This window comes from Sceloporus occidentalis, unplaced genomic scaffold (genome assembly GCF_023333645.1).
Source record: "Sceloporus occidentalis isolate IW3139 unplaced genomic scaffold, rSceOcc1.0.p SCAF_6, whole genome shotgun sequence".
Taxonomy (NCBI): Eukaryota; Metazoa; Chordata; class Lepidosauria; order Squamata; family Phrynosomatidae; genus Sceloporus; species Sceloporus occidentalis.
In genome coordinates this window covers 22,063,025-22,084,089 of record NW_028316986.1, presented here as the reverse complement: position 1 = coordinate 22,084,089, position 21,065 = coordinate 22,063,025, and the positions used below count along the sequence as shown (strand labels likewise).

The 21,065-nt window shown below is 38.8% G+C and overlaps 1 protein-coding gene across 6 annotated transcripts in view; it reads left to right on the top strand.

Moving 5' to 3' along the window:
• Positions 1–21,065, top strand: part of LOC149310487 (nephrocystin-1-like) — a 49,258-nt gene that overhangs the window by 16,469 nt on the left and 11,724 nt on the right. For 5 of the 6 annotated variants that reach the window (XR_016281671.1, XM_089529049.1, XM_089529052.1 and 2 more), the window contains exons 8-17: positions 547–589; positions 1,018–1,102; positions 1,649–1,743; positions 3,276–3,404; positions 3,952–4,026; positions 6,154–6,264; positions 10,297–10,379; positions 15,586–15,662; positions 17,103–17,202; positions 19,824–19,936. Coding sequence is in view for 5 of the 6 variants with exons in the window: in XM_089529049.1 (XP_089385175.1) it covers positions 547–589; positions 1,018–1,102; positions 1,649–1,743; positions 3,276–3,404; positions 3,952–4,026; positions 6,154–6,264; positions 10,297–10,379; positions 15,586–15,662; positions 17,103–17,202; positions 19,824–19,936 (911 nt within the window). In the remaining variant the exon portion in view is untranslated. The remainder of the gene's footprint in view (positions 1–546; positions 590–1,017; positions 1,103–1,648; positions 1,744–3,275; positions 3,405–3,951; positions 4,027–6,153; positions 6,265–10,296; positions 10,380–15,585; positions 15,663–17,102; positions 17,203–19,823; positions 19,937–21,065) is intronic. The other variant, XM_089529050.1, reaches the window with a different exon arrangement.

Genomic DNA, 21,065 nt, shown 5'->3' with positions numbered 1-21,065 from the left:
GATGCAGAGATGGCATTAGATTGCATTTTGGGGTTGAAAACGGGGCCAAGGGAAGATCCATATTCTGCAGTGACCCTTGTCGTCCTCCAAGTCCTCCTCGTGGCTGGAGCCTTAACAGATTGGCATCAAAGGCCAGCATCGGGGCAGAGTGGGGGCGTGGTGTCCACACGACGCACACCCCAACTCTGCCCCCATGCAACGTGATGTCGTGTGCCACTACTTCCAGATGACGCAGTGCCAAAGGAGCGCTGAAAAGCCACGGCGCTGGCGGCTATGGCTCCCTTTCCGCTGTGCAAAAAGGAGCCACTTTTTGTAGCTCCTTTTTGTGCCATGGAAAGGCCAGATCAGGGTGAAGCATGTAGTTGCCGCAGCCCCGATCCAGCTCTAAAAGGGGTGGCCTGTTCAGCTACTTAGTATAGTTTATAATTTGATCAGCTGACATGCATACTGAGTGCCATATACTGTATATTTTTTGCAGAAAATTTGACTTGTGAGTTTGTGTTATTTTGGTTTAGTCATATTCTTATTTATATCTATATTTTACAGGACAGATTCACATTGGAGTGCTGTTAAAAAGGCTATCACAGAGGTAAGACTGTATTTTATCTCTCTCTCTCTCTCTCTCTTTGTGTGCATGTATGTGGGTGAGTGCATGTGCACCTTCAGTAATTTTTGGAAGACCTTATTTTTGTCAGTTGCTTTAAACAGGCATAAAGGGTCCATCCATCTTCGTATTCAAATTTGTCAAATAGGCTGTATGAATTTCTCAGTTAGCAAGGTAGGAACGGTTATAATGTTTTAGTTGAAAAAGGACCCAGAATATATGAAGGTTTGTTCAAAAGTAATTACCTTGCTATGTTCTCTGGGTTTTAGGTAAGTGTGAAATGCAGAGCATTTTTGTTTGTTTGATCAGTTTGCCTGGTTTGCCTAAAAATTTGAGACTATTACAGTGACAAAGCTGAACTGATAAACAGCAGATATATTGGGAGATGAAAAATCTTTTTTCTAATTAAACAGAATAATACCTTAGATGCACTGACAACTATGGGAGCTGTTCCTGCAGGATTTCGACCTTCAACGCTTGCACAACTCTTGGAAGAAGGTATTAATTAATTATATTTTGTTTACTAATTTCATAACCTGTCTTTTACCCAGCATGGGACCAAGGTAGTTGACAATATAGGTAGGAGTTCTGTATAGCTGTTTCATTAATCCTGTAAAGCAGATTTCCCAGATATGGTTGTTGACTAAGAGATAAGTAGAACTTTAACTGCAGAATGTAATCCCTGCTAGCAATTTTGTGGGTTTAAAAATGTATTTTATTATCATATTCATTCATTTTTATGTTGTGTACAGCAGTGATGTAAAAACCTTTTAACAGAGTTTAAAGTACAAATGTACTTGTCCAAGAATTGGTTTTATTATTTTTCTTCTTCTCAAGTGTACACTTAGTGCTAAAATCTGGGCTTGCTATATGATGTGTTGTCCTAGGAACACATATGTGGTAGTAATTTTTTAAGATTGACAAAATTTACCAAGTCAGTTTTAAAACTGGGATGCCAGCTGTTATTGCAATTTTGAGATTTATAAAATAGATAAAAAGAAAGTGGAGCAAAACCATTTTAAAAAGCACACCTTGTTCTTCTAGGGATTCACTTTCGAGCTTCTTACTTCCTACAACCTGTACTCACATCTTCCAATCTTTCTTTTCGTGATCTAGTGTGGAACCCTGAAAAAGGCACTGTAAGTTTTTGTTCTTAACAAAATTACATAATGCTTGATATCTTTGGGGTAATAGATGATAAGGAAATTGTTATCTATGATGAGTTTTGGTTGAGAAATATAGTAGACAGTGTAGCTGTAAAATTATTTTTTCTTACTGTTAGGTTACCTGCAGTATTATGTTTTCATCATTTTGCAGGTTGAACATTAAAAACTAATGTTTGCAAGTTGAAAGATATAAAATATCTTTTTTGCCCTTGTGGCCATTTGTATTAATTAATTTTGTACCTAGATGTAAATAGTCATCTACAGAATAGGCAAGCAGCATTTCAGAGGAGACGTTTTGCTGGGTCTTTTTCATGTTTATGTATTTTATGAAGGAACAGGAATAATATACAGGAGTGTGGTTCATGTATTTTATGGCACTTCTCTACTTAGTGTTTGGAAATGCACATCATAGAATCATAGAGTTGGAAGAAACCTTAAGGCTATCCAGTCCAACCCCTTGCCATACAGGAACACATAATCAAAGCACCCGATCCAGCCTCTGTTTAAAGACTTCCAAAGAAAGAGACTCCACCACACTCTGAGGGAGTGTGTTCCACTTTCGGAACAGCTCTTAGTGTCAGGAAGTTTTTCCTAATGTTGAGATGGAATCTCTTTTCCTCTAGTTTGAATCCATTGCATCCACATCAAAGTACTATAAATGTTAGGAACCGGTCTTCCATGCAGAACAGGGAGCTCAGACATGTGTGTGTGTCACTTGGTGACTGCAGTTTCTTCATCATGGATGAATGCCATCTGGCAGCTTCTCCATTAGCACTTTTTGTATAACTGAAAGAGCCACTGAGCACAGAAGAGCCACTAAACTAAAACATACTTGCTGTTTATGTATGATCAGTGTAAGAGTTGTTGAAGCCCTTTTTGTGGGGATGATGGGTTAATCTATACAGTGTGTATGAGATCAGATGAAACCAGGTAATCCTGAGGAAGGGCTAGGAGCACACCAGGATGTTGGCTGTAATCCAGATTTAGAAATCCCGGGGTGCAGACGTTAAAATGAAGCAATTAGAACTTTAGAAAACTTGGTTACTGAAAGTTCTGCTTTATGACTTTTAGGATTAGGAACATTCATTAACCTTGAGATACAATTTCAATGATTGTGCGGCTGAACAGACAGGCCAAAATAAAGCTGCTTCGGGTCACTTTGAAGGTATGCTGTTTAAATGCTACGTGCGTCCTAAGAGGCCAGAAGACACGCCAAAGCCATGCTCCTGTTCTAAGGACTGGAGCGCAGCTTTGGCGCAGCTTCTGGCCTCTTAAGATGTGTGTGTCATTTAAACAGCATACCTCCAAAGTGACCCAAAGCAGCTTTATTTTGCCTGGCTCTTTGGGCCCTGTGACAATTTCTAGAAATTCTAGTACAGACTAACAGCACAATCTCATAATGGTTTCTCAAAAACAAATTACACTGAATTCAGTGGGATGCATTCCCAAGCAATTAGGAACAGCACTGCAACTTCAATATCTTGTTCTGTCATTTTGTCTCTCAGATTCAGTCAAGGCCAACTCGGATATCACTAATTGTGACTCTGTGGAACTGTAAAGCGATTCCTTTTCCTGGGCTGAGCATACAGGTCCTCAGCAGACATGTTCGACTCTGCCTTTTTGATGGTAACAGAGTAAGTATTACAGTCCAATCAACTTGAAGTGTTGACATTTGAATTCCTTCCAACTTTTTAATCAAATTAATGACGTAGAATATTTGTGCTTACTCAGCTATCATCTTATATTTTGACATGGGTTTATACAGTCCCTATATGATTAGGATATTTTGATCCCCCTTGCCAATTGGAAACCATTCTATTTCCCCATATTCTGTCCTGAGTTTACCTACAGTTTACCTATCTGGACAATCAAATATTATGGCACACCAGTTTGTTTAGGAACAAGCCATAGTTTTTCATGATCTATACATTCAAATGCTTTTGTTATAATCTATAACGCACAGGCTGAAATTCTTCTGAAATTCTTTGGTCACTTCTTTATCCAACATATATTCATACTTCTGAGTCACATAAAAAAGTGAAGGCTGGTCTTTCAGACAAATGCAGATCTCATAATGAAATAGTTGGGCTTGCTTCTTATTGGTCTTCATTGCTTAAGCATTGAATAAAGTAATTTAGATCATGCTTTAAGTCTTCCACATGCTTTCTTATCTCACTTTAGATCCTGAGTAACATTCATACAGTTAGAGCTACATGGCAACCTAAAAATCCAAAAACATGGACCTTTTCTCCAAGGGTAAGTGCATGGAGAAAACTGTAGTGAGATCTAATAAGGTAAATTTTAAGAACATAAGGAGAAACCCCATGAGAGAGCCCTGGATATAGTGCTCTGTGTCTGCTATAAGATGTTATATAAATGCTTAAAATGAATAAAAGTTGAGATCACAAAAACTATTACAGGAATTAATTTCCTCCCACAGTGCTAAAGTTCCAACTGAATTCATGCCTCCCCCTGACATTTGGCTTAAATAGAGTTTAAAGGAAATTTGGCTTTTAAATTGTGTGTATAATTATATATGCATCATTTTGGAATATAAGGGGAGGGAGGGAGGAGAAAGGGAAAGATTTATATTGGATGAAGTATCAGGAATTTGTCAATAGATGGCATTGCTTCCTCTGAATAAGTACAGTATTGGAGTCATGTATCAGGTGAGTGCTGTTTGGAGATGGACAATTATGATTTCCTTCATGAAGAGTTGTCTACATGCAAATACCTCAAATTCAGATTTTCTCTCATCTTTATATCTCAGTTTTCAATAGACCACTGAATACTTTAGTAACTTATATTTTTTAATGTCTGAGATGTGTTTGCATACAAAGCGGGTCCTTGGTGTCCACTGGGGTTTGGTTCCAGGATCCTTTGTGGATACCAAAATCCATGAATGCTTAAGTCCCATTAAATATAAAGGCCATGAAACCCACTTGGTGGCCTTGGGCAAGTCAGAATGGTAGAAACAAGGTTTGCATTTGGAATTTATATTATTTTTGAGTCTTTTCAAGCCATGGATGGTTGAATCAGTGGATAGAAAATCTGTGGATGCAGAGGGCTGACTGTGCGGTACATAAAATTTTACTTTTTTATTCCTGTAATGTGTAGATGTCATTGTAACTGTTCCCCCCCCCCCCACACCCCCAATTGTAGGAGCAAGTGATTTGAATCTGGAGAGAGGAGTGGAAATGTATCATAGGATTGTTTAACATCCACTTCTATTACTGTATATTAATGTCTATATCCTTTTCTTTTCTTTTTTTTTTGGTGGTACTGTTGTTTATTGTTAATGGTTCATGTTTTTAACTGGTTTCATTTTTTTAAATAGTTTAATCACTTTTTAACGTTATTATTTTGTGGCTATTTTATTACTCTGTTGTAAGCTGACATAATAATAATGATGATGATGTGGGAAACGAACTCCACAGAGGGTTGGCATTTTCAGTGGCAGCCATGTGCTCTTCATTATACCTAGTCCTGCTCTTCCTTTCCCATGATAGAGCTGAAGAGATACTGAATCATATATCGTATATCATTGTTTAGCTCAGCTTTGTCATGCTCAAAGCACAGAATGTTAAGAGTGCAAATGTTACAGGAATTAGAATGTTTAGACATGAAGAGCACAACAGAATAGCATTCATTGATGGCTGGTGCTTGTGTGTTAGATCCAAAGTTCATATGAGTAGAAGTCCAGTCATGGAATGTTCCTGCCAGAGGAAATAAGTGCAAGGGGAAGTGATTAGTGACAATTCTTTCCCTTGCACATCCCAAGAATCTACTTTGGAGGCTCAGAAATATTCTCAGCAGTATGGGAGGTAGAGCTGTCTGTTTTTAATGAAAACTCCCTTCCATCCTTTCTCCCTTCAACAGCAGTCTGTGATGGATGTCAATCTCTTCCACAAACAGGAGGAATCCTTTTGTTTATGGAAGAGCAAGTCTGGATCCAACCAAATCTCTTTGTGGTGAGAGATTTATGGTACCCTCCTAGTAATGTTGCTTGCAGAGCACTTTGGAAATTAACCTTCTTAGAACTCCTCCAGACTGTACAGTAATTCTGGTAAATGTTTGGGCATTCTATTACTACTCCTGTGTCCAGTCATGCTTGAAACATACCAGGTTTTGACCCTTGTTTATTGGTGTCTGTAGTGGACTTTAATATTACCCCTGATCTGCATGTTATACTTCCACTTGAGGCATGGCATAGAGGTGGTTTCACTCCATCCCTGCCATCTTTTCAACGAAATCAACACCTCCCAAGTTTCCTTTTTTTTTTTTTAAAAAATGGAAGAATAATAGGGGTGTTTTTTCAAACTACTTGAAAAGACTTTTGAAATCAAATACTCAGATATTTTTTGCTTTCGCTGTGTTTTACAGGTCACTGGTATCTTACCATGCTTGCTTGATGGTGATTGTTTTATTAGATCTAATTCACTATCTCCAGACATTGGCATACTATTCGAACTTGGGATCACTTATATTCGTAATGTAAGTTTAAAGAGTTAACTCACTGCATGAAACTATTAGAAAATGGTCTCTCTGTGTTGATGTATTGGAACAGAAGTGTGAGATGGTTCAAAATTAAAAAATGCAAGCCTCCCTTTTGAACTGGCATATTTTAAAATGATTGCTATTCTCCCATGGAGTGATCTGGCAGCCTGATCCTTAAGGTCTTATGCTGTCACCAGAAACTTGAAAACATAAACAAGGATTGATATATTAAAAAAAATAGGGTGCCAATGTAGTATACTGGTATGTGTATTGGACTAGAACTCTGGGAGGCCAGTATTCAAATCCCCTTTCAACCAGAAAAAGGTACTGAATGACCTTAGACAAGTCACACAGTCTCAGCCTGAAGAAAGCATTGGCAAACCTGCTCTGAGTAAATGTTAATCTTGCTAAGCAAACTTATGAAGTTAACTTGATGGCACACATGTTAATAATTCAAATCTACTTGCTAATGTAAAAAATCATAGAATCATAGAGCTGAAAGAGACCACAAGAGCCATCCAGTCCAACCCTTTGGTCATGCGAGAACACAGAATCAAAGTACCCCTGATAGATGTTTAAAGATCTCCAAGGAAGGAGACTCTACCACTCTCTGAGGGAAGTGTGTTCCACTGTCAAACAGCTCTTACTGTCAAAGGTTGATGAAGATAATCAAATATTTTTATTCCTCCTGTTTAGGAGGTATCTTTTGAAATATAAGTGAGCAAACGTTGTTTCACTTTTTAAACTTTCAGTGTAGCTCCTTGAAGGTAGTGTTGTTCTTTATCTGTAAAAAACATCCAGTCCTAGGATAGGTAGGAATTCTATGGTCTTTGGGCCACAATAGTTCTGTAAGCCTCCAGGAGCTGTGATTTTTCCTTAAAAGAAGGGTAGAAAAAATACTTGCAGGCCACATGTGATACCCCAGGGTAGTTTATGTGACCCACAGATCTCTGTTTTTGTGCCCCAAAATGCTGCATAATGTCCTTGGATGTGTGCGAGGCAATTTTTTCATGTCGCATGCCAACCATTGCAGCCCAGGAGATACCTTTTTTCCAACAACAATGACTACTACTACTGGTAGTAATATTTATCTGTATCCTGCTTCCCCATCAAAACTGGGACTCAAAATGGCTCACAATTTAAAAGAACAATACAATTAAAAACATAGAAAAGGTGAACATTAAATAGAACAACATTATTCACAATATTAAAACAATTCAAAGCTCAAGTTAAAAAAGTAAAATGCAATTCTTAAAAAAAAAAAAACTATTTAAGCAATTCCGTTAAAAACAGTACAGTTAAAACAATACAGAATCCCCAAGTCTGTTTTTTAAAATTTTTGTTTTAAAAGCCTCACAATAGAAAGGTTTAATTTGCTGACACAAAGACAACAAGGAGGGGGCCATGCTGGCCTTCCTGAGAAGAGAGTTCCAGAGGGGCAGCTACTGAGAAAGTCCTCTCTCATGTCCCCACAAACCATGCTTGCAATCGTGGTGGGATTGAGAGAAGGCCTTTGCCTATGATCTCAGGGCCTGGACAGTCTCATACGGGGAGATACAGTCTGCCAGGTAGCCTGGACCTGAGCCATATAGGGCTTTATCAGTCATAACCAGAATTGTGCTGGGAAACAAACTGGATGCCAGTGGAGCTATTTTAACAGGTGTAGTATGGCCTCTGTAACTTGCCCCAGTTAACAGTCCCAATACAGCTCTTTGGAACAGCTGAAGTTTCTGAACATTCTTCAAAGGCAGCTAAAGTAGAGCATGTTAACAGTATTCCAAACGAGATGTAACTAAGGAATGTACCACCATGGTCAGATCCAAAATCCAGAAAATCCAGAAACTGATTTTGGGTCCTTTCATCTTGGGGGGAAAAAAGACCTTTTCTGAGCCTATAATGGCCTAAAGAAGGCCCAAAACATGAAATTGCCCCAATGCATCCTAGGAGGCTTATGGAGATTTGAAGGCAAATTTCTTTTCAAATATTTCCCCAGGATTGTGATCCTCCAAGGTTCCTGAGAGGGCTATAGGCTTTCCTCACATTTGTCCCCCTCAACTTAAAACAAGGTGCAGCCTCTCCACATCCTGGTTTGCAAAGGGTGGGGGGGATGGGACCCAAAAGTATTTAAAAAACAAAACAAAATGGGAAGTGGACTTCTAGCCACTTCTGATGTTGTTTGGGAATGGACGGGGTGGTAGTGGTGTGTTGCTTGGTTGGATTGTGTGGTTAAAAACCTCTGGAAATTACCCCTGCTTAAGAGTTGCTAGGGGAAAATACAAAGCAAAACTATTTTTCAGTGTCTTACTGCTTTTTGACTAGTCCCATCTCTGTAGTGCACAGAAAGGTAAACTGCTCCCCACCCTGTTGTTTCGATGAAGTCCCTTCAGCTACAGCTAGACTTGAAACAATTACTAAAGGAAGTCAGAGAGGAAAGTGCCAAGGCAGGCTTGCTGTTGAACATGAAGGAAACAAAAATAAGGTGGAGCATGTCCAGAGGAGGGTGAACAAAATGGTGAAGGGTCTGGAAACCATGCCCTATGAGGAGTGACTTAGGGAGCTAGGCATGTTTAGCCTGGAGAAGAAACGGTTAAGTGGTGATATGACAGCACTGTTTAAATATTTGAAGGGGTGTCATATTGAGGATGGAACAAGCATGTTTTCTGCTGCTCCAGAGAATGGGACATGGAGCAATGGATGCAAGCTACAGGAAAAGAGAGTCCACCTCAACATTAAGAAGAACTTTCTAACAGTAAGAGCTGTTGGACAGTGGAACATACTCCCTCAGAGAACATGTGGAGTCTCCTTCTTTGGAGGTTTTTAAACAGAGGCAGGATGGCCATCTGTCGGGGGTGCTTTGATTCTGTGTTCCTGCATGGCAGGGTGGTTGGACTGGATGGCACTTGTGGTCTGTTCCAGCAGTCTGATTCTATGATTCTAAGAGTTTGAAGCTACAAGAATTCAATATAGACAATAAGGAAATAGAACTAGTTAAGGATTTTCCACACCTTGGACCAATTATTGATCAGAACAGAGATTGCAGTCAAGAAATCTGAAGAACTGGATTAAGGCTCTTAAAGTGCAAAAATATTAAACTGAATACCATAGTTGGGATTGTCCAAGCCACCATATTTCCCATGACAATGTACAGATGTGAGAGCTGGACAGTGAAGAAAGCATATAGAAAGAAAATAGACTCACTTGAGATGTAGTGCTGACGAACTGTGCTAAAGATACTTTGGACAGCCAAAAAGACAAGCAAATTGTCCTAGAACAGATCAAGCCTGAACTAAATTTGAGGTTGTCATACTTCAACCATATCATGAGAAGAGATGACTCACTAGAAAAGACAATAATGCTAGGAAAGGTGGAGGGCAGTAGAAAGAGAGGAAAGACCACATACCAAATGGATAGACTCAATCAAGGCCACAACCCTGAGCAGAGCAGTTAAGGTCAGGGAGGCTTGAAGGCTTCTAATTCATGGGGTTGCCATGAGTCGAGTATGACTCAAGCACAGTTGACAGAATCTGAGGTCCAAAACACACTGCAGGAATAATCCACTTTGAGACTGCTTTAATTGCATTGGCTCAGTGCTAGGGAATCCTGGGAACTGCAGTTTATTGTGGCACCATAACTCTCTAACAAAGAAGACTAAATGTCTCAAAACTACAGTTCCCAGAATTTGTTATCACTGAGCTGGGGCAGTTAAAGCGGTCTCAAACCAGATTATTTCTGCAGTGTGTTTTGGACCAAAATCAAAACATTTGGAAAGCACCAGGGTACAGCCACTTAAGCTACATCTATTTTTGACCCCCCTAGCCATGAGTGACAAGTGGGCACTAGGTGTTCATGAGTTGAGGGTAGAGAAGAAGGGAGAACTTTCTGTTGGGCTCCATGGTCTCTGTCATTCTTACTCCAGCTACATACGATACCTAGATAGGAGAGAAATGTGTGGATTTAAGCACTGGATTGTGCCTAGTCATTTTCCATTTGAACGCCTGTATAATTAGTATTATTCACTTTATTTTCTAGTCAACAGGTGAGAAAGGAGAATTAAGCTGTGGTTGGGCGTTTCTAAAACTTTTTGACTCAAGTGGACTTCCTGTTTCCTCCAAGTAAGTTTCCTTTATGGAGAAGGAGGGTGGCACAAGTGAGCCAAGACAGAATGAGAACTATTTGACAAAGATGGTGATGCTCTCAGTGAGATATCTGCCAGAAATGAAGATGTACTACATGGGTTATGCTCAGGAATTCCAGCTGCCAGAGATTATGAGTCAGCAACACCGAAGTACTGTGTATGGTCCGTAACATTCAGGAGTTAATTCGTTCTAACGTGAAGGATCTGTAACTGTGGCTGTTCTGTTGTAAAATTGTATGTTTTGATTTTACACACACACACGCACCATTATTTAGCCTAGGGCCCTCAATTGGAGAAAATAAAATTGTTTACTAAATACAATGACATATCCAAATTACAACCACAAAATAATAAACACAGATAGAGATACGAATGATAAACAAAATATATAAGCAACTTCAGGTCAATTTACATAATATTAAGAGAAATAAAGACCCCATACTTTATTGATCCCTTCCTTTTGTTGTTCATACATTTATACTATCCACCAAAAGAGGTAAGCAAAGTGACTTATGAATTAGTATGCATTCTTTTCCTTCATCCTCCCAAAGTTCAGTAGGCTGATCTCAGTTTTGATTTAAAAAAAAAATAGGGCAAGGCAGAACCAAATGCTGATGAATGCTGTTTAGTGACGGCTTTTTCCCTCCCCAACATTCTTGTAGTTTTTGCATTCCAGGGACTCAGCCCAAGGAAGTTGCCCTTGAATGTACTTTTCTCACCATACCACAAATCCTCGAGCTCCGATTGCATAGTGCCGCAAGAATGATTCATTTAAAAGCTTGTGCTAAATGTGTCATAAAGCCTGGGCTTAATACTGAAACTGGATGTCAAATATGCTAGCAGTTTCTGAGAGTGTTAAACAAGTTTCACCCTCGACCCCCAGACAAAAATGTGGTTTGAAAATAAACCAAATGAGAAGTGGGCCTAGATTCCCCCTCCTTTTTTCTTTTCCTTTTCTTTCTTTTTTTACAGAATCTTCATATGGACTTCCTATATGGCATCATTTCATATTATTGCCTCAGTCCTGAATGAAGGCATGTGAAAAAGAGACTAAAATAGAGTAATAAGAAAAATCTTCACTGCCTGCTTAGTACAGCTGTTTCCTTTCAAATTGCTTTAAAATCTTCACTGTATTAAACAACCCCTTGAGAGAGGTAATTCTTCAGGACTTGCCATATTATCAGTTTTTCATGGTACTCATTTTAATATTTGAAATATTTCCCCTCAAAGTTGCACTTGCATGGCAAAGATACCAGTACATTTGGTCCTTGGTATCTGTTGGGGTTTGGTTGCAGGACCCCCCCACCCTGTGGATACAGAAATCTATGGCTACTCAAGTTCCATTAAATACAATATTTTCCCCCTGTAATCTTGGAACCTTTCAACTTTTGTTTGATCCACCAGTGGCATCCTTTTTGTATTTTGTTTCTTTCTCTGTTATGTCAAAACCATAAATAAGTCAACAACCAGAATAAATAATGCTAACTTCTAAAGAACTATGTACTAAGGGGGGAGCTGGAATTGGAATGGAATTATGATTTTTTACTTTGTTTTCCCCCCTCTGAATTGCTTATTCCATGTCAATATCATTTCTACTGAAAGCATAGGATGTGAATGTCAGGTCGACCCACGAGTATTCCCTCACCCTCCTTTACACCTTGATGACCAAGTTGTAGCCACTGTGTGATGACTGGTATACAAAGAAGTGAACACCCATTTCTGTTGTAGCTTTTCTTAGATCCAGTGTTGAGAGTTGGCAGAAACATGTCACTGACATTTATCATCAAACTAAAGTACCACTGTAACATGACAAGAATTTCCACAAAACATATAATTCAGTCATCATTGCCAGACGGGAGGTTGTGTTGAGCTGATGGACACTTTAGTGTTTTGTTTGGTAAAAATAATAGTTGAAGCGAGACAGCATAATGATGAACAGGCTTTTGAGAGGGGAAAAACACACCACCCACTATTCTCTTCCTGTTCAGAGGGGGTTAATTAATATTGAATCATAATTTACATTCTTATTTTACACTTTATCCAGTGAACTCAGGGCAATATATGAAGTGCCCCCCTTCCCCCCAATTTTTTTCCTCACAACTGCACCGTGTGGTAGGTAGGTCAGACTAAGGAAAGTCTTCATGGCTGGATAAATATTTGAATTTAGCTAGTTATATTCTTGCTGTAGTCCATTGCTGTATACCACACTAGAGCTGTAGACTAGGATGGTTCTAATAAATATTAGGATTGTGTGTGTGTGTGTATGTGTATGCTCATATGCATATACCTATATTTGTTTCTGTGTAATATATCTCTCACCACTCTAGCTCAGTCAGAAGCATCCAAGGCAGTTTACAACAGTAAATGCAGCAGTTAAAATAATAATAATGATCAGCTGACTTGCATGGTCCATGCACACAAAACAATGCACACAAAATAATAATATTGCCTAGGCAATAACACAAATCCAGGTCAACCATCCAACAGGCCAAAGACCATGAGCAAAAAACAATTTATGCAAGAATTATTTTATGGTTGTGGCTTTGTGGATGGAGCCTCTCTAATTTATGGGCCTGTAGTACAATATGTACTACAGTGGGCTCTCTGAAATCTCAGATTCTGGATCCACAGATTCAAATACCCATGGCTTGAAAATACTAAAAACAAAACAAAACAAAAAAACCAAAAAGCAAACCTTGATTTTACCATTTTATATAAGGACCCACATTTTACTATGTCGCTGTATATAACGGGACTTGGGAACCCATGGATTTTGGTATCCATAGGGGATCCTGGAACCAAATTTCAGCGGATACCCAGGGCCCACTGTTTCTATATCTAAACAACACAGGTGGAAAAAACACCAATAACTAACATCAAACAAACAAACAAAAAATCTCGCAATAAAACATACAATAAAGAAGGGAGAAAAGCTTCCAGTTTACCTAGCAGTAACTCTTGTCTAACTCTTTTAGATTTATTTATTTAAAAGTTAAACCAGAAACTAATAAATATTCTTAGGTATACTCGCATACTATTAATAAAAACTCTTCCATAGAACTTAACAAAAGTTTAAAACATTATATAAAAACAAAGCATCTACTTAATATATAACTCTTAAAAACTTAAAATCTTACTAAAACGCCCCTTATTTTTCGTATAGTCAATCAGCATTTTCTTTTTAAAATTCTCCAAAGTTTTCTTGCATCAGCATAGTCAACCTGTCCCTTTCTGCTCAATCATATATTTTTAACAAGTACCTACTTTCTTCTGAGGGCCACAAGAAATTATGTTTTTGTAGATATGGAACTCATTCCTGTGTTTGGTAAGATGGATAAATGTGTGGGATGCACTGAAAAAAACATGCTTGTTTCACTCTTTTGTTCACATATATTAAAAACTTGAAATACTGTAGAATCATAGAGTTGGAAGGGGCCCTATAAGTCATTGAGTCCAACCCCTTGGTCAATGCAGGGACTCCCAGCTAAAACATCCCCAGCAGGTAGCATAGTTTAGTAAGAAATGCTGTCCCCTGGCTGTTTGTTAAACGGTTAAAGTTAAAATATTCCTTTGTCACAGCTTGACTGTGTTCTTTATCCATACTTTCTATGACCCTTAATCTGCAAAGGGACATAGCATTATGTCTATGAATTTTCTGCAGTTTAGGTGACATGCAGGAAGAGAGCAGGGACTATTCACATCTGCATGGGACTGTATTGTGCAAACGGCACAGGAGTGAGTGGTTTGGAATGGAATTCAAAACAAGAGTAAATTTAGTGAGTCCTATCTTACTTGATATTTGTGATTGCACAAACCTAGGGTGTATGTTTGACTCGGGAGAAACCTTTCATGTATTATCTTGATGAAATTGACTGACCTGACCCAGAGAGTTCTGCAGGTAGCTACAAGCCCAGTAGCAGTTTGGACTTTAGTTTTTCATACTGCCCTAATGCCAAAGAGTAAGTTACCTATGAATTGTATGAGAATTTTAAAAGTGGCTTCTGACACATCACTGAGGACACAGGATGACATAGTAACCTTTAAAGCTAAAGTTCCATGCAAGTTGTTGAGTGTATCAGTCATAAGTTGAATTCTAGATCATTGAAGTTTTGGTATGCAGAAGAGAAAGATTAAAATGAAAGAAGAGATTATACTCCTAGCTATTATGACTTGGACATATTCTACCAAATAGATACCATAAATTGTCAGATAATATAAAAACTTTTTTACTGGATCCTGTCTTCGGAAAGATGAACTGTACCTATCAACCTGAGCTCACCTTGTTTCGATGGGTCTGTTTATTAAGTTGCTTTTCATTACAATGTCTAATAAATAGCTTTCTGGTTTTATCAAGCAATTTATGATATCTCTTTGGATGGATTTGTACATAGGCTGATATATATGAGCAAGATCTACAACTAGCAGTAATCCAAATGATGTGGACTGCAGGGAAAAGAGATTCTACCTCAACATTACGAAGAACTATATGACCGTAACAGTAGACAATGGAATACACTCCCTTGGATAGTAGCGGAGTCTCCTTCTTTTGCTGGATGACCATCTCTCAGGAGTGCTTTGATTGTGTGTTCCTGCATGGCAGGGCATTGGACAGGATGACCCTTGTGGTCTCTTCTTACTCTATGTTTCTATGAAAGGGCTGCATCCCTGAAAATTGTGTAGATGTGTCTGGTGTGAGTGGGAGCTTTATCTAATATCCAGGACCTCTCATTTTTTTTTCAAGCCTATGCTTCACATTCTGGAGGCTGCCTCATATTCAGGAGAGGATGAGAGGCTTTTTGGTGGGCTAGCAGGTGAAGGAGTGGTGGGAGAGTCACATTCCCTGTATGCCCTTTCACCAGTGCAAAAGTGGATACTGCCCTTAAAATAAAGAATATCTTTACTATCTACCTTTACTATGAAGAAAGACTTTTTGAAATAGATTTATGCAATGTCTGGAAAAGATAATTTCTGTGGAATCTTCATACGGTTATTGAATTACAGTCATTAAGAAAAACCTGAATTAGGTTTTTTGTTTTTGTTTAAGATTTAAATCTCTGCAAATTCAGAAGATTTATAAGTTGAAAGCTGTTAATTGCTTTATTCTTTAGCTTTAGTAATTTCAGAAAAAGTATATATTTTCACTTTAGTTCTCACCTCCATATTACTTTTTGTATATTCTGCAGAACGTATGAACTCCTTCTGAATGGTGGGACTCCATATGAAAAAGGGGTCGAGGTAGATCCAGCCGTTTCAAGAAGAGGTATCATTTATTTAATTTCTTTTGTAACAATGAAAACAATTTAGTGGATATAGCCTAGTAATTATGTCAAAAAGTCTAAGTTATTTTATTAATTTTGGAAGCCCCTCATACTGTGGTAGCACTTTACAAGCTTAAAAGAGGGACAAAACTAGCTGTGCCCTGCCACTGGTTTAAATTTGATAGCAAGGAACATTGGAAACAGAAATGAGAAGGAGTGTTAAAATAAGTTAGGTTAAAGTGACATTAAGTGTAAACCAATTTCTCAGATTGCTGTGAGTGGGCTAGGGGGCAGGTCAAAGAGAAAAAGATACATTTTAAGAATTGCTTTTAAACAGAGAGAGGAATCACATAGGAGGAGGCCTGCTGGATCATCCCAAAGATCTATCGAGTTCAGCATTCTGTTTACACAGTGGATAACCAGATGTCTATGGGATGTCCCACAAATAAGATGTGAACTCAATAGTGTCTTCCCATTTATACTGGCCAGCATCTGACATTCAGAAATAATTGCTGGAGGTAATGTATTGAGTCCATGACAAGTAGTTATTGATAGCTTTATTCTTGACTACCCCCCCCCCCCCCGTTCTTTTTTAAAACTATGCAGATTGCTAGCCATCATTTCATCTAAATAAAAGTACATTTTGTTTGCTTTTAATCCCCCTTGGTTGAACAACAACGGATGGATTTCGGTGCTATGGTAGAGAGAAAAGCTTCTTGGTTTTGTGCATAGTTTTATAACCTTTATTGATTGTGCATAAGTTTTATAGTCTTATGAAATACTACCTCCTTTTTTACATTTTTCAAAGCTCAACGGTTTCAAACATTTGCCCCCTACATCATAGTTGCTGTAATCCTTTGATCATTTTGGTTACCTTTTTTGTTACCTTTTGCTGCAGCATGAACAGTATAGCAATAGCAATAGCAAGTACATTTTTATACCGCTTATCAGTGCACTTAAGCACTCCCTAAGTAGTTTACAAAGTGTAAGCTAATTTTCCCCAATAATCTGGGTACTCATTTTAGCGACCTCGGAAGGATGCAAGCCTGAGTCGAGCTTGAGTCCTTTGCTGGTATTGAATTTGCAACCTTATGGTTTGTGAGTGAGTAGCTGTAGTACAGGCATTTAACCACTTCGCCACCAGGGCTCCCTGATGTATGAGTAGGTAAATAATTCTGAATGTAAGGAGAGGCAAATGAGACTAAAATTGATGACTTAACAAATAGGAAAGAAGTTGGAATGTGATGAAAAGGTAGTCAATGACAGAAATTAGAACAGACATATATGTGTTTTTGAGTGTGTGTGTGTGTTTATAAAACAGGTTGAGAAACTGCAGGGGAATAGAAAGAAATGAAGGATTTATTTTAGAATATTTAGAGGTACCTTATTACTGCTACTGGTATCAGTATAATTGATTTTATATATTACTTCTTTTACAAAAGCCAGCGGTAGTGTTTTCCAACATATGATAGCACTGAGGAAGCAGCCACAACTTCTAGTGAAGCTGAGATCCTTAAGTACTCAATCTAAAGACATACTGAAGTGAGTGAGCAAAATTTAATATTGTTTTCTCATTATGTAGTAGTTTTTTCATATGGAGTGCATATGTGTATCACTGGTTTACGTTATTTTCTGAAAAGTTTCAAATTATTTTAAAAGCTGCAGAGGTGAGGGGTGCTTTGGCCTTCAGGAGTATCTGCTAGCATATCCAGAATAATGATATACAGTTTCAAGGGGTACTGAAGAGTTATTTTTTAAACTTAGTATAGCTAGCTCCATAGGTTATCCCAGCTTGATCTTCCATAAGACAAGAGCATGAGATCACCTTTTTTCTTGTGAGAATTTCAGAGCCCAAGTTTGGCCAACTTTTGTCCTAGCTAGGAAAAGTGTGAGAGAGTAAATCTTCTGTTATCTGCATGCATTTGGCTGCTCCCATGCATTTATGAAATGTATGTAAGGTTATATATGAAATTTTCTTTTGCCTGGCCCTTGGCCTCGGTCTCAGTTTAAAGGGTTTAAAGTTTAGGGTAGCCTAAACAGATTATTGGCCAAATGGGATATGTTCTATAGCAGTGGTTCTCAACCTTTGGGCCTCCAGATGTCTTGGACTTCAATTCCCAGAAGTCCCAGTCAGTATGCTCATTGTTCAGGAATTCTGGGAGTTGAAGTCTCAATCTAGAGGACCAAAGATTGAGAACCACTGTTCTATCAGCTTGTGGACCCTGTCTATCATTAGTTATGAGGGGAGACTGGTTCCCTATCAGTTGACCAACTGAAGTCCCTACAAACCAAAAAACCCCAAGGTGTAAAACTAAAACAAACCAAACTGAAGGGTTCTAACAAAAAATGTGAATAGTCAGGATAAATAAGAGAATAACTGAACCCTGTAGCAGAAAAACCAGTTATTCTCTTATTTATCCTGACTGTCCCTATCAGTTGAACAACTATGGACATTTTCCTCTGCTGTTACATATCAGTTGCACATTTTTACTATCTATAAAGCTTGTGTTGCACCAATGATGTTTGTCATCCTTAGTACAACACATGAATAATAATAATAATAATAATAATAAGTTTATTTCTATCCCGCTTTTCCAACTTTTGATCAAAGCGGCGTACAGATTTAGATAAAAAAAATACATCAAGATAAAACAATTGAAACAACATTTTAAAACAATCACAATAACAACAACAGGGCCAGCTGAGTGGGGGAATCCATAAACATTGCAAGGTCGTCAACAGAGGGGGTAAAATATAAAATGACATCTCATGGTGGGAAGGCTTGGGAGAAGAAAAAGGTCTTAAGATTCTTCTTAAAAAGATCTAAAGATGTGGTGGAGCGGAGCTCGTCTGGGAGATTGTTCCATATTCTAGGGGCCGAGATAGAGAAGGCCCATTGCGAGGTCCTCGCATAACGTGTAGTTGGGACCTCCAGCAAGTTCTTCCCTGCCGACCTGAGTGTGTGGGACGGATTATATGGGGATAGGCGGTCCTCCAAGTACCCTGGGCCCAAGCCATTTAGGGCTTTATAGGTCATTACCAACACCTTGTATTGAGCCCGGAAGCAGATAGGCAGCCAATGAAGATCTTTCAAGATAGGTGTTATGTGGTCTGACCTGGAACACCCAGCAACCAGTCTCGCTGCCATATTTTGCACTAACTGTAGCTTCCGGGTTTGGTACAAGGGTTTCCCCATGTAGAGCGCATTGCAGAAATCCAATCGAGAGGTTACCAGAGCATGTACTACAGTTTCAAGGTCCCTCCGGTCCAGGTAGGGGCACAGCTGGCGTATCAGCCGAAGCTGGTAACAAGCGCTCCTGACCGCCGCATCCACCTGAGACTGTGTCCCTTTGCAGCTCAAAACAGCCACCTAAGCCTAAACTAAATTAAAGTTCTGTTATGAGTAGAACAGGCTTCTATATTATTGCATGTTAACTAGCAGGTGTTAAATACTGTTGCGTGTCAGCTCCCAAATGGTGTTAAACATTGCTGAAGGCTATTCTGTGTTATCTGTCAGATGCAAAATATGAGTAAAGAAAGAAAAAAGCACTCCAGATTGTGAACCCTAAGAAAAAACTAAACGTACTTTCAAAATGACCTAGACCAAATTAACTTAATGCAGAAATATTAGGACTGTAGTGTTTAGCTGTTCAGTCTATTAGATGTAGTAATTTAAATATTTTGGTTGAATTAAAAGGTACCACCAAGTAATAGATCCGTGGATTTAAAGCATTAAAAAAAACTAGTACAAGAACGTCTTAAAAGTTAATATAGCATGTAAATCAGATACTCTCTTGAATGAATTTTACCTACTTAGGAGCATAGGAGCTGACAACCTTTAAATCTGCACAAAAGAAAATATCTGGACATACAAATACTGCAACCAGAGTGTTGGGTCCCTTAATATCTTCCATTGGGAGGCCTATAGTATAAACTGCTTCCTCTGGTTAGGATTTAATCCTCTGTTTTGTAGTCTTTTTCTGGCTGTTCAATGCCAGAATTCCTTAGTAGGTAAGAAAACCAAAGCAGTAGTTCATAACTATCCAGAATAAAGTGCAGGTTAATATGTTTTCATTTAGATATCTTGCATGCTAAACGTGTTCTGAGATATTTCAAGGGTAACCTTAAGTGACAACATGTTTTCTTTTGTTCTTTTTAATAAGTCTGCTACCAGAAGTATTAATTGGCAGCATGTGCTATATACACCTCATACTGTTTTATCGTCAGATTCTTGGTGATGCGCTCCTCAAGGAAAGAGCAAACATGCAAAATGCAGGTAAGCATCCTAGTTTTCAAGCAGAAAAAGTAGCAGCAATGTCCAGTACTTGGTGGTACAAGAGTGATGTTTTTAGAATAAAGACATGTCCTATTGAAGAGTGAAGCATACAGTCTGAGCTAGAAACAAATAATTCAGTTCTTAAAGCAAAGGTATCTTGCTAGAGCAGAAAAAAGTCTCTGAAAAATGCCATGTGCAGCACAGCATTATATTGTTGCAAGAATCCAGCAAAAAGGAACAACAAGGAATATTTCCACCACAGACTAATTTGATGGGGATAGGGTGAGGTCTGTTTGGGACTTCTGCTTAGCTATTCATCTCCTAAAGAAACTTTAAAGTGCTAGCATGCAGCCTTTCTCAGACAAACTGTTGCTGAAAACAAACAATGGTAAAGGGGCGACTTAACGCTGCCTCTTTGGAGTTTATCATGCGGGAGGAATTTATCTTAATTTTGAATGAAAAGAAAGTGGGGCCAGAACTCATTCACGTGAATTCTCTAGTTCAGTGAATGTACGTGAATTCAAATTACGTTTGAACTGACTTCCCATTGCCCGAAAATAGCTTGCCATTGCCTGCGATTGTTTGTGATCACCTCTCACGCAATAACGTGAAACCCCATGATTGCGTTCGGATTGCCATTGGATTATACTTCCAATTTCCCTTGTCTGATAAACTCCTTTGAGTGCCGGGTTGGGACCGCGGGCAATCGCACACTCCCAACTCAGCATTTTCCCGGCGCAAAAAGAAGCAGCAGAAAGCCTCTTTTTTGCACTGGAAAAAAGCACCTTTGCCATGGTGGTGGTGGTTTTTCTGGGTTTCAGTGGCGTGTGACATCTAAATGCCACACCTCCAAAACACCGCAATGCTGCTGCTGTGTGGTTGCACAGGGTGGCTTCATGGCAGCTTGTGAGCATGCATCATGCTTATGCCATGCTCCAAGCCACCGGGAAGCCAGCTCTTTTTGTTGGTCTGTATCAGCAGTATATCTAAACATATAGCCATATTAGTCTGTAGAATCAGTGTCTTGATTCAGAGATCTTGTAGTACCTTTGAAACTAACTGAAAGGAAGAAGTTGACAGCATGAGCTTTCATAGACTTAAGTCTACTTCCACAGGTGCATTTGGAGGA